Source organism: Scyliorhinus canicula, chromosome 12 (assembly GCF_902713615.1).
Source record: "Scyliorhinus canicula chromosome 12, sScyCan1.1, whole genome shotgun sequence".
Classification (NCBI taxonomy): Eukaryota; Metazoa; Chordata; class Chondrichthyes; order Carcharhiniformes; family Scyliorhinidae; genus Scyliorhinus; species Scyliorhinus canicula.
Genome location: NC_052157.1, coordinates 109,634,198 through 109,648,832, shown reverse-complemented (window position 1 = coordinate 109,648,832; position 14,635 = coordinate 109,634,198). Strand labels below are relative to the sequence as shown.

General features: G+C 44.7%; 1 protein-coding gene across 1 annotated transcript in view; it reads left to right on the top strand.

Moving 5' to 3' along the window:
* Positions 1-3,856: 3,856 nt before the first annotated feature.
* LOC119974705 (cytochrome P450 2D15-like) overlaps positions 3,857-14,635 on the top strand; it is a 92,421-nt gene continuing 81,642 nt past the window's right edge. Inside the window, exon 1 of the mRNA XM_038813845.1 lies at positions 3,857-4,124. Within this exon, the coding sequence (XP_038669773.1) occupies positions 3,915-4,124 (210 nt within the window). The 5' untranslated portion in view covers positions 3,857-3,914. The remainder of the gene's footprint in view (positions 4,125-14,635) is intronic.

Here is a 14,635-nt window from a genome sequence, read left to right as displayed (position 1 = left end):
AGGCTGCTCGCCATGTATAAATAAAAAATGAGGACTCAATTGTGCTTGCTAACAAGCCAAACGACCCCAACAATACGCTCCCTACGGTACAAAAGGGTCAGTGCAGGTAATTGGGCGGCAGTGGGCTGGCTGCATTGCAAACAACCTTTTCAAATGGCAGGAGATGGAAGTGGGGTGTGGGGGTTGCTACCTTCAGGGACTGCCACTTACACACTGCGGGAGCAGCCCCTGAGGACAGAACCCACCCCTTTCTTTCTTCCCTCCTGCTCTTCAAAACCCACCACTGCCACCGTCCCCATCCTTCCTAAACTACCCAAAACACTCCCTGACCGAGATCCTGGACCAGAGATTTTCAAAAAGAATATTCGCGACCTGTGAATGGGTTGCCAGATGTTGCAGCATGGGCCTCCAAATGGTCACAAAATAATCTTCAAATATCGCCTGACCATGTTTCCCGGTTTCGCTCGAGGTAAATTCTCACTGTGTTACAGTGTATGGCCGCACGAGGCTGATGTAGAAGCCAGAGTTGTGGGCCTCCTTGCCTCTCCGGCTGAGTGTAGACCTGTAATATTCTCGTTGGCTGGTATATCCTGCTACTGTGTTCAGCTTGAAGATCTGTATAATTCCTTGACTTCAGTGTGGTATTATTTCTTGAGTTCAGTGCGTCACTAACAAACCATGAGCGCCTTTTATCATTCTCTCAGTTGAGTTAGACACACAGCCTCCTGCAGCCCTGGATGCCCTTATGTCCACTCCGTTCAGTTCCGAATTGTCTCTCCACACCTAGGCTCTTGTCCTTCAAGGACTTTTCTGTTTTCAATCCGTACCCGCCGCTATTCACCCCCTCTTCCCAGGTACTCTTCCCCAAGCATCTCTCTCTGCCATGTGGCTACATAGACTCCATCAGCTGAATCCGTTCCTCTCCAACAAGGACATTTGCATCTACCTTTAACAGGGCTTGAATTGTTCACCAAAGATGGCATTAGCTTGACATCTTTATACAGGAGCCGGTAAAATGTTGCAGATGTATGGAATGGAATGTGTCTGCATGTTTTGCATATTGGTCAGCTGAGCTGTGCCCAGCATTGTTTTTTTGTTGCATGCTTTCAGTCTAATTACCTGGGAAACGGTACTGACAGGCATCCAGTGACATTCTGCCTGAGCGTATTTTTCGTTCAATTGTGAGGGCTCCTGTTTCTGAAGTTGAAGTTTTGAGTTTAATTTCCTATCCGAGGTCGTGTTAGGTTTTGAACGTGTGAACATGACATTGTTTAAACTGAACCTGTTAATCTTTCCAGCGCTAGCATGCAAAACGGCAACAAGGGATGTGAAGAAATAAAATAATCAAATAAGCCTGAGTTACAGCCTTTAGCAAGGTGGCAGGGTGGAGCTTTTGTTCAACGTGAAACAGCAACTCAATTTACAAATTTACATTTAATTATAAGAAGTGCCAATAATGAGTTAGTCTTTTAAAAAATAATTTTGGAGAATCTTTTGTGAATGTGGTGTGGGTCACGATAGTCGGCCATTCTGTCAGCTTGGGGAGGGCGGAAATTGGGACAATCATTGAGAATGGTTCCCCAATCGGTGAGGAGTCTTTTCTGCTGAGCTCGCCAGCAGGAAACCCCTCTGAGTGTGGCCTTGGTGGAGAGAAACTCCCCGAGGACAAATGTAATAGCAAAGTGCCATTGGACAGCTGGGTGGTTCTCAGCACTGCAGCCACAGAGAAACAGCCCGTTAAACGGATCGTTCAGCAGACGTGAATTGAGGTGCCCAATATCTCTGGTCCATTTAGGGCCTAATCCAGGCTTTCCCTGCCTGTGTGAGTTCAGAATCCAGGAACACAGAATGCAAGCCAATTTCTAGAAACTACCATTTTATATCTATATTTTTGTCAGGGTTTTATGATCTTTTACAAAATACTCAACAACATTTTCCAAGTACAATGGGCATAATATGGAGCAAATATTTCTGCATATATGAACAAGCAGGGCAGAATAAATTCAGAACAACGGTCCAAAGAACCAGTGCCTCTATTTTTACATCAGATCAATCAGAAATATGGGAGAAAGAGGATAAAGCCATATAAACATGAGAGGATAACATGCACACCCTAATGTATAGCGGGATCACGTCTGGGATTATGGCTCTTGGGAAACCTTGCAGGGGCAGGTCAGGCAAAGCAGAGCCTAGAAATCTGAGATGGGTTCCCACAATTTACAAAATGTATAGAACGGATCATAGGCATCAAGAATTCGGAACAAAACATAAATCCTAAGGCCCTGTCAATTATCCTCTCCAGCTCCTTAACCACAGCTGTTCAATAGGATTAAATAGAATTCAATCTTGACACAGGTCCATGCACAGTGTACATATAATCTCCTTTGACTACCAGGCACTTGCGGCAGAATGGAGATAGAGCAGGATCAAATCTGCATCTAAGACACGGTATGATAAGCAAGCAGTGCAGTATCTTGAACTGAGTCTCCTTCATTCTATTCCGTACCGAAATTTAATTGGCATAATCCCATATCAACACTTCTCCGATCTCAAATCACACTGGAGCCATCTTAATGCTCTTTTCTCAAATAAAAGATCAGTGTCATAATATACACCAGTATATCATGGTGCAGGCACACACTGATGGACACACACAGGGTCCAATCAACATGTCCAAACACCGCAGCCAATCACCAGTTAGAATATACACACTATAAAGGCAGAGGGCACCACGGTTCCCGTTCATTCTGGGTGCTGCCTCTGAGTGTAACGAGAATTCATCCAGCCCAGCACAGACTCACACCACGTGCTGAGAGAATCAACTGGTTCGGACAAGGCATAGGTCTCTAGTTTAAGTTAGCATCATTTAGACCCACAGCAATCGTGTGTTAGTTAGTTAGAAGTTAGTTAATAAAATTGAGTTGAACCTTCATCAGTGTTGGAATTGTCTGTTAATCTCTGAAGTCTACACTAGTCAACACTTCAATCAGTCTGTACCATTTTGTGATTTAGTCAACAACACACAAACTCCAACACAACAATGATACAAATGAATGATGACGACATTAGTTTTAAGTGGACGTTCCTCAAGACAAGTGAGGACCCGCAAGGCAACCCTATGGCTCCACTATCAGTACCGTCAGGAGACATACTCCTCAACAGAGAGGAGAAGAGAAAAAAGCTGATAAGGGAATGGGAGATAAATGTCCCTCCTGCATTTGTAACCCACCCATGAAGACCTAAACCCTCCAGCCACCTCCCGGCAATGGCACCGCGCAATTCTGCCATGCTTAAAGAGAGGACACCAAACAACCAGTATTACCATCTTAAAGACACAGATAAGAAGAAAAGGTGATGGATAATTAGCACATGGCACAGCTTCCACGAGTAAATGTCACTGAGATTCTTAAGAATAAGACAATCATTTCAAATTTCGCATCTGCCAATAAACAGATGACAATATAAAATCATGATGTGGCGATGCCGGCGTTGGACTGGGGTGGGCACAGTAAGAAGTCTTACAACACCAGGTTAAAGTCCAACAGGTTTGTCTGGAATCACAAGCTTTCAGAGCACAGCTCCATCTTCTGTTGAGTCTCACCTGATGAAGGAGCTAAGATCCGAAAGCTAGTAATTAAGGCTGGGAGGAAGTCCAAATTTTTAATTTCAACGAGCCTGCGATTGTCAGTCCAAATCCACACCTTCGACAAACGTTAATAAAGATATATTTGCTTTTTAAAACATATATTGCTTCGAAGAGTGAACAGATTGGGTAAGCTAAAATCACATGGTGTTGTGTGTTACATAAAAGTGGATGACCCCACCCAGTAAAGCTCTGAAGCAGAGCTCACTGACAGGTGGTAGACTGGATACAGTTCGTTAGCTGCTGGAAAGTATTTGTCTTTCTGGTAAAGATGGAGCTCTCAGCTTTCCCCGGGTTCCTGTTCACTGCATTTGACAGATTCACTGTGCTGGCCGTGTTCCTCACTGTGTTTGCTCTGACTGTTGACTTCATGAAGAGATGGAAGAAGTGTCAGAACTACCCTCCTGGACCCTGGGGTTTGCCTTTCATTGGGAATATGCATCAGGTAGACATGAACAACCCTCACCTGTCGTTTGCAAAGGTAAATCCAAACAGTGAGATAAGAGAGTGAATGGGGCTGGCTGGAGGTGAGGAATACAGTTCTATGGATCTTGTTTAACCCTTTCATTCTCTTTCCCACTGTTATTGGGGCTTATTGTTTCCACCCTATAAATTGTAAATAACTTAATTCCCTCTTTGACTCCAACTTTTCTTTACCCACAATGCTACTCTGGTTTAGCTCACCAGGCTAAATTGCTGGCTTTTAATGCAGACCAAGCAGCAGGCGAGCAGCACGGTTCCATTCCCGGACAGGTGCCGGAATGTGGCGACTGGGGGCTTTTTACAGTAACTTCATTGAAGCCTACTCGTGACAATAAATGATTTTCATTTTTCATTTCATTCTTGTTTATTTATTTTTTAAAACCCAGGTTCAATTCTGGCTGTGGGCGACTGTGTGGAGTTTGCACTTACTCCCCGTGTCTGTGTGGGTTTCCTCCGGGCGCCCCGATTTCCTCCCGCAGTCCAAAGATGTGCAGGTTCACTGGATTGGCCATGCTAAATTGTCCCTCAGTGTCCAAAAGGTTAGGTCAGGTTCCTGGGTTTACGGGAGTAAGGTGGTGGCGTGGGCTGAAGCTTAAGTAGGGTGCTCCTTCCAGGGACCAGTACAGACTTGACATCAGAATGGCCTCTTTCCGCACTGTAAATTCTATGATTTTGCAGCACTAACAGTAATTGTGGGGTGTGGGGATGGGGTTGGAGGGGGGTGGGTGGTAATGTGGGAACAAAACTGGTAGGTTAGAACCAAGGAGTTTGAAATGCTTTTCATTCCTCTGACTTTTCTTGGATAACTATTCTGCTAAGAGACCTGGAACCATTTGAAGTCTCTGGTTTAAATCCGTGTTTCAGATGGTTCTGAGAATGTGAAGCAAAGCTTAAGAGCCAGAATGAATATGTGATATGTTAGTGGAAAATTACAAGTGTAAAAGCGTGTTATTGAAGGAGAACAAACTTGCTGAAATAAGGGAGTTGAATAGCCTTGAGAAACAAGGAAGATGGCCAGGTGACAGGGTATGAAATGTGGGAGCCGCTTGCAATTATAACTAGCACCTGCTAATTAAGCTAAGACTGCTACATACTCATGTGCCAATAGATAACTTTAAAGTCTGTATAATTATGTACTGGAACTATTGCAATAACAAATTAATAACAAATTAGCTGCTTTGTAATGGGGGCGAGCTCAAGTGAATGTAAGAGACAGCCCCTAACAATACATATAAAAAAAGGGTGTTTCGAGCAAAACTTTGGCACTCTCCGAGGTGGTTCTTTGGAATACCTAGAGGGCTGCCCCGATCGCAATAAAGAATATTCTGAAGTACGGACGTGTTCGAGACTGTTTCTTCCGGACTGAGAGACAAGTGAATTAGAGACGCATTCACATTTGGTGGCAGCGGTGGGATTTCAAAGAGTCTCCACTGAGACTGGCGGCATAAGCGACTGATCGACTTCTGGAGCGAAGGAGGAATTGGGCCACCACTGTGAGTAAAATTTTTGCCACTTTGGTATTCCCCTCCGCTGTACCGTCCGCGATTCAGCCCCGCTGTCAGCACTCAGGGACGCTCCTACGAAATCCAGGTCAGTCCGGCGAACCCGTTTAAGGGAGGGAGTGTGACCCCTACAGTTACAGTCACTAGGCATAGTCAGGGACTAGTGCTTTAAAGGGAGGGTGTGTAGCCCCTACAGTTATAGCTGCAGAAGAGGTTTCGGCATCATCATGAACCTTGCTTTTGTCTAAAAGTGCCCCCGCGATAAGAAGCTTTAGAAGGGTGCGTGATCAACCCTAAGGTAAAAATATAACAAGGACGTTATAACCTTGTAGTTAGATAGGCTTGCAGGCACGGATGAGCCTGCTTGAATTGGGCAACGGAGCAGCATAATTCCGTTTAAATTCATGATTAAATAAAGTGGTCCAGGACCATTTCGCCAAATAAACAATAATCGCAAGGATCATTAACTGCCAATAGTGTTAGAGATGGGTAATACGTTAGATACAACCTCTGATAGTGAAAGCGCGCTTCAAACCTTGTGTAAACATTATCCGGAATATTCCAAGCAACTGAGACAATTGGCAGGAGAATTGCGTAAAAATCTAGGAGAAGAAAAATGGCCACTGGGGGGGGGGGGAACTAATGCGTTAAAATTGAGTATAAATTGACAGAGAAAGGAATAGTTAAAACAGCCAAGCTCTTAAAAAAAAAGGAACGCGCATATGGGAAAAGAACCAAGTCATTAGGCTATCCGCCTTGAATCTGTATATTAATCCATGTGAGTTTAAGCTTAAGTGGGATAAGGTGCTGTCAGGGACTGCGGAGTTCCCAAATCTTATCTCCCAGAATTCTGACATAATAAACTGCTTTGTTACTGATACTCAGGCCTTCGTGTGAATATTTTCACCCCTAACATTTAGTGTATGTCTGGAAGGATTTGCTGAGCTGGACGCCGCTCGAGCCGGTGGACAAGGCGAGTAGTCAAACCTTTGACTGCCAAAAATTAGAGTCACTCGGCAAGGTGGACAGACGGTGAGGTAACATCCAATAAATCTGGTATCAAGATCAAATGAGTAAAAAAGTCAGTTTAAAATTTTGTTTTGGTTTTTGAAGAGCAAAATATTCTGACAAAAAAAAAACAATGATCAAAGATGGGTGTGATTCCTGTGGAACAGAGAAAAATGGTGAGATACACAGAAGTAAAGATAAGACAAATAAAGTTAGAAGCACAAATGACATAAATTAAACCCTCACACCATTTGGAAGACAGGCTGGTTTAAAGGAATTAAGCTCTAACTCCTTTAACCATAGCGATAAAGCAGGTAAAGATACGGCAGTACAGATTCTGCAAACTAGCAAAAGACATCACAAAACTGCCAACAATTACGGCTAACGACTGTCCCGGAATGTCTCAAGGAGAAAAAAAAATCAAATTAAGTGAAGTCCAAAAGTTCAGAAAGGGGCTAAAACACTCAATTAGTTTTGTTCAGGAATATTTTAGGATGACTAATCCCCCCCTCCCAAAATGAAAAAATGGGGAGGAAAATAAATACAAGATTACGGTTAGAAAATTAAGAATGGATACATGTCGAGAATAACTTCAGATCGATTCAAGCCGTCCAGATAAATTCGGCAGTAAATCAACTAATTTGAAATAAAAGAAAAATAAACATCCAGTAATGTCTCTTTCCAAAAACCGGTTAAATAATGAACATTGAAAATTGAAAGAAAGGATGGATAATGTCTGATGGATAATGGATAAGGTCACGTAACGGATGGAGATGGCATCATGCCAAGTTCTCCACCACTTTCAATTCTGAACAAAAATTTAACCATTTCAGCAAGCAGGTCATCTGCACAAAGACATATACGTCTCTAAGAATAGTTAATGCCTCTAAAATTAATCAGTGGAAATTGACTTAAATGGAATGACACAGATAAAGTTTTCGAAGGAGAATGAAAAATTTTGTTCAGTATTTTAATTGAGCTCCATTTTAGAGAAAGAGTGAGAGGGTTAGAGAGAGAGAGAGCCAGAGACAAAGAGAGGGACTGGTAGAGACAGCGAAAGTTGAGAGAGCGAAAGTGAGCGAGTCAGGGAAAGACAGAGACGGGGAGGGGTAGTTAGATAAAGAGAAAGAGCGACAAGAGTTCCAGAGACAGACAGTTACGTAGAGAGATAGACAGAGAGAGAGAGAGGGAGGGAGTTTTAGGCATCTATAGAGAGGGAGTTTTAGGCATCTAAACTTTGTTCTGAACTATTCACTGTCTCTGTATTCAAACTTTGACTTCAGACCTTGACTTTTAAAAGTTTTGTTACGAGTTGTGATTATTTGAAAGCTTCAAATTGTCTACGCATTGCCTTTAAAGATTATAGTTTGAGTACAGTTAACAATTTTTTCTTTTCAAAGGCTATTATTGGCATTTCCAGGATAATTTTGATACACAAGGAATTTTAATCAGGGTGCAAAATCACGTATGTAAGAATAAGAAAATATTAATTTTATGGTGTTCAGTGGAGGTTAGGATAGTTGAAATACATATGACAAATATGATCAAGCCGGTGTTTCATTAGTTCAGGGTTAAAACTTCCCTGACACAAATAATCATCAGTAGGGTGAAACTAACCTGTCTCACAACGCAGATGTTTTAATTATGAGAGTGCAGAATTACTTATAAACAACAGATGGGTAAATGAAATATGTCCATCATCATGCTCGTCTGGGAAAGAACCACGATATAGCGCAAAATTAGTTCACTCAGAGTTTCAATAACATATTGTGTTTGCTGAAAGACTTGATAATGAGAATTTGGCAGCACTCCAACTTTTACTCCCAGTCCATTTGAGTGAAAAATATAAAAAAAACGTTTAGAGATGCGAATGGCATCATTCCAATTTATCCACCCACTATACGCCACTTTTTGTCTCTGCAAGACAATTAACCCTTTCAACAAGATGTCTTGACACTCCCATGCTGGGTTTGCCTGTGAGCTCTGGCCCTTTTAATTCAGATAAAGTAGTGAACAGTCCACACAGCTGAAGATGCATTTTAATTGGAACTTACAAATCTTAAGTTTTGAATTTTCACCCTCTTAACGACCCAGACCTGACCATGTTCACAGATGGAAGTGCTTCCATCGGTGAAAGGGGGTAGCAGTTATCAGGATATGTTATAGTCAACCAGGCTGGGGAGACAGTAGAATCAGCAGCATTTGAAACTCCATTCTCGGCCCAGCAAGCAGAATTGTCCGGACTAATATGCCCATGCGCACTAGGAGCAGGCAAAAAAGTAAATATTTATACAGACTCCAGATATGCCTTTTGAGTCGTTCATGACTTTGGACAATTATGGAAGAACAGAGGATTCTTAACATCCGCTGGCACCCCAATTTCCCATCAGCAGCTAGTAACCTAGTTACTCCAAGCTCTTATACTCCCAGAAAAGGTAGCAGTGATAAAGTGTACTGCCCATACGAAAGGAAAAGCTCCAGTAGATGAAGGAAATAGGCAGGCAGACCACCAAGCAAAAGAACCCTCAAAGTCAAAGGCCATGGTAGTGCCTAAAATGATGAGCCAGACTAAAAGCTCAAAAGACAAGTCTCCCTCTGAAAAACCTATGCCGACCATTACTGACGTGATCCAGCTACAGGAGGATACTCCTGCTAGTGATAAAAAGTTATGGGAAGAATTGGGATGTACATATGATAAAGAAAGTAAGCTGTGGGTCACCCCAGCAGGGCAGACATGTATGCCCGATGCTTTGGCAGCCTGGGTGGCCGAATGTGTACACTTTGCAACTCACTGTGGTGCTCGCGCTACAGGTGATATATTGTTAAAAACCTGGTGGCATCCCAGACTGCAGGAGATAGCCCAACGAATTAGCAGTCGCTGCTTGATATGTCAGCAGTATAACCCTGGGAAGGTTGTCCCCTGCGACCAGGGGAAAACACCATTGCCCAAAGGTCCCTTTGAGACCCTGCAACTGGACTACATTGAGTTGGAAAGATGCCAGTGTTATAAGCATGTATTAGTGATTGTTGATGTGTTTAGTAAATGGATAGTGGCCTATCCTACTGTAGATAATAAGGCTTCAACTGGAGTAAAAGTTCTTATGCGTGAAATTGTACCAAGATTTAGAATACCCTATTGTTTAAGCTCTGATAATGGACCTCACTTTGTGGGACAGATCAATAAAGAATTTGCACTCAACTGGGAATTAAACAGCAGTTACACTGCGCCTACAGACCCCAGGCAGCTGGAATAGTGGAAAGAGCTAACCAGACTCTGAAAACCAAACTTGCTAAGCTACAAGCAGAGACCGGAGCCACCTGGCTCAAACTTTTACCTGTTGCATTTTTCCAGATCAGAACCACTCCTGCGGGAAAGACTCGATTGAGCCCCGCTGAAATCTTGTACGGAAGACCCCTTCGCACCCCCTGGGACTGTCATACATCCCAAGACATTCAGTTCCACCACATGACTACAGAAATGGCTAATTATATAATAGCCCTCACTAAAGTATTAAAGAGTTTCCACTTGCGAGTACGTGCCACGCAAGAGGAAGTGCCACCCTTAGCTAGCTCCGATATTGTACAACCGGGAGATCATGTGATGATCCGTAATTGGACACGGAAGGGGTTGGAACTGCGTTGGGAGGGACCATTTCAAGTTCTCCTAACCACTCCCACGGCAGTCAAAGTTGAAGGACGCGATGCGTGGATTCACACCCACCACTGTAAGCTAGTGAAGTTTTTGTGATTATTAACTCTCGTGTTAAGTTTTAGGTACACACGACCTTACTCGGACTAGGAGCAGGACCCCACGATGAAGCTGCTCTTTTTACTAGTGATCCTCGCCAGCGCCATCCAGTTTACATTTACTAGCGACCGACGATGTAGACCCGGCGGACGAATTCTGCACCTTTGGCGTGAGGACACCTTTAGCTGTGCCAACAGCACCACAGATGAGACCTTGTGGACGGCGACCCCGGTAGATACCTGCACCACCATCATTCATCAAGACGAGCAGAAGCCTCGGTTCCTGACTACCCACGGATCCCTGACTGATTGCTTCGCTTGCCGGTGGGATTACCGGTGTAGAGGGGAGAGCAAGCCACGAGTTCCTGAATTTAAGACTATTCATACTCACCCGCCTGCCAGGAGGAAGTGGACAACGCACCATGTAACTCCGAATTCATTCCTGTTTATGTCTTATTCAATTTCTTTGCATAAGTATGTCTCCTCTTGTTGGGTATGTACGCATGTTCCCAGCCATGCTCATGGGGGTATTCCCTTGGTCCCTCTTTCCTATTTGATCGAGAAGGTTGCAGAATGGGCTCTGCGACGTAATTGCACTGATCCTGATAATGATACATAAGATATGATAGATTGGTGATCGGCCAGGTTCGATATGAGCAGATTTAAAGGATGGTGGTGGCCGAAATTTACTGCAACCTGTCAGCCGCCCTACCTGATCCTCCCCAGGTATGCTAAATTTCCAAAAGGCAGTATATGTTTTAAAAAGGATCATGCCAATGGGACCCACCTGATAGGTACCAGCCAATGTAACCAGACCTTGATTTGGCAACCACCCATAACTAATCTTACACAAAAAGGCTTGTTCACCTTTAATTGGTCAGCAATAGAAAACCATACTAGTGGCGGCCCCTGGAGGGGGGAGCCGACTAGAATCATGATGACGGATGCCAAGGGGAACTTGACCTCGTACAACGATACCTATTTTATATGCGGACATAAAGCATATCCCTGGTTGCCAGAAAATTGGTCGGGTTCTTGCTATATGGGCTTTGTAGTCCCTGGCATCACCCATTATACAGACCTATCCAACCATCCCCATGCCCGATCCACTAGGTCCCTTGTGCCTTGGGAGGTGATAGCTACTGTCCTTTGGCCGCAGTTCGGCAGTATTAGATCTCTCCAAAAAGTCACCAAGCTCCGGGATATATTGGAGCAGGTGGCCAATGATACCGCGGAAGGACTCAGCGAGCTCAACGTAGAGTTAATAGCTGTTCGGACGTATGCCTTACAGAACCGCATGGCTCTAGACTACCTCCTCGCCAATGAGGGAGATACGTGTGCTGTAGTGGGTTCTGAGTGCTGTACTTATATCCCTGATAGCTCGGAGAACATTACTCACCTAGTGGACCACATTAGGGATGGGGTAAAGAGACTCCGCCAGTCCTCCTCGGACGACTGGTGGGGATGGCTGTGGTCTAGTTCCTGGACCACCTATCTGTTTCATGGATTTATTATCTTTATCGTTATTTGCCTTTTGCTATGTATCATTGTAACCTGTGTTAAATGCTTTTGTAATCGTTTAGGCGCCTCTGTGATGCCACAGATGCTGCAGCGGCTTTCCCAGTTAGACAAGCAGGACTTACTAGGTGCCGAAAATGTGTATGGGGACGTTGGACCAAAGGATGATTTCCCGGAGGAATTCCTCAGACTCTCAAGGATCAGCCCCTGAGGGCTGTGTGATCATGGAATGATCAAAGGGGGGAATGCGAATGTGAAGCAAAGCTTAAGAGCCAGAATGAATATGGGATATGTTAGTGGAAAATTACAAGTGTAAAATTTTGTTATTGAAGGAGAACGAACTTGCTGAAATAAGGGAGTTGAATAGCCTTGAGAAACAAGGAAGATGGCCAGGTGACAGGATATGAAATGTGGGAGCCGCTTGCAACTATAACTAGCACCTGCTAATTAAGCTAAGACTGCTACATACTCATGTGCCAACAGATAACCTCAAAGTCTGTAAAATCATGTACTGGAACTATTGCAATAACGAATTAATAACAAATTTATGCTTTGTAATGGGGGCGATCTCAAGTGAATGTAAGAGACAGCCCCTAACAATACATATAAAAAAAGGATGTTTTGAGCAAAACTTTGGCACTCTCCGAGGTGGTTCTTTGGAATACCTAGAGGGCTGCCCCGATCGCAATAAAGAATATTCTGAAGTACGGACGTGTTCGAGACCGTTTCTTCCGGACTGAGAGACAAGTGAATTAGAGACGCATTCACAGTTCGAGGTGCAGGATAATTGCTCAGTGGAAGTTTGAACTGATTCCCGGGCAGTTGTTGCTCTGGGACTCCAGAGGAATTTCCCCAGTGTATCTTCTGAGCCATCTCCAGGGTACAACCCCGCCCTCCCCCGGCCACTGGAGATTGTAAGTTTCTCCAGGACAGAAGCAATATTGAATGACAGAAGAATAGTCCTCTAGCGTCAAAGGCAATGGAGGTGGAGCAGTGTCTCGAGCAGGTCTGCTACTGTCGGAAAGCAAAAATAATGAGAAGATTGAAACATGCATAAACAAGGAAACAAAATGGTGCTGCTGGTGGGGAGTGGTGCCGGGGAGGGGGTTGAGGGTGTGATATGTGTGTGGTGGCATCAAGAATTCATGATCTGAAATTGTTACACTCTGTGTTGAGTCCAAAAAGCTGTAAAGTGTCTAATCAAAAGATAAGGGGAGCGATTGAACTAAATGGGAACTATGTCCCACAGCAAGCACATTTAGCCGGGTGTTTGCCGGCGGTCACAGCGAAGAGAAACACAACGCTACTGAACGTGGCTCCGGTTAGATACAGGGCTTCAGTGGGAAACGAGCAGCTGAAGCAGCACTTAGTCCTGTTTCCTGCACTGAGGAGCCCCGCTCGCCAAAACTTCGCAGTGCAGGCAGAGATCAGGACGCCAAATTTAAATGGTGTCCTGAAATCTCAAGCCACCGTTGCTACCCCCGAGCCCCACTCCCCCTCTCCCCCTGCCTCAACTCACTGCAAGAACACTGGCCCATACCAGCACAGGGCACCTCCAGTGCCAGGCTGCTCGTGCCAGGCTGGCATCCAGGTGGCACGATCAGAGTGCTCAGCTGGCACAGCCAGGATGCTAGGCTGGCACTGCCAACGTGCCCAGGTTGCACCATCAGTGACAGGGTACTGTACACTGGCCTAACACTGGCTGCAGCTTAGATCAGAAAGATACTCCCGATCTTGACGTTAGTTCAATCTGGTTTATTGAACTAATAGCACAGTTAGCACAGTTCTCTGTGAGTTCGACTCTCTGCTAACTTAAGTGAGGTTACTCTGTCTGACTGAACCAGACTAGTCCTTAGCCACGTGGTGGAGGTGTGAGATTGTAACAACACCCTTGACTGACTCTCTAGATGTTCATCAGTGGAACGAGGCGGAGTGTGAGTGCCTCGTGTCTTTTATAGTAGGATCCCACCCCTGAGTGTCCTGCCTGCTTATTGGTCATGTCCTGTTCTCTGTGTCCATTAGCTGCTTGTCTGTATATCATTATGTGTTTGTGTGTGCCTGCATATCATGACAGGTACCATCCTGCCCAGAGGACATGCACCTTGGACATTCCAATCCCTTGGGAGACCCCCACAAGTGCTGTTCCATCCAGTTCCATTTGTGGAGACGAGCACTGAATGGCACTTGCCCGAGTTCTCCAAGGTGAAGGGGATAGTTCCCAATGCCTTGGTTACCTCAGGGAACTGTATATTAGAATGAGACGAGTGGTCTCGCTCTAATATGCAGATTTGCCAAAAAGTGATCCCACCCATCGTGGGTGGGCTTCACTTTGCGACATCTTGCGAGATCATGTTAGATGTCCCGATGCATGCCGAGCTGTTTAGGTCCCAGAAGTGGAGTCTCCCGGCAGTTACAGGCCATATTGCACTGCGGTGTGCTGATTTTCAGGCATGGCGTAGCTGGTAGATCGCGCCCTAGGTGTCCCTCAAGCTTACATTGAGTCTCATTTTGTCATGATGTGATTGAACGATAAATATTGGCCAGGACACCAGTGATAGTCCCCACCTTCATCGTGCCGTGGCATCTTTACATCTTTGACAGCCACCAAGCCCCAAGTAGACATTTGGGCCTCGCTTTATAATCTCACCCAAAAGACATCTGCTGCTCCAGCAGTACACTCCATCAGTGACGTTCTGGAGACAGGTCCACAGGTCACTGAAAGGGGCAACACAGG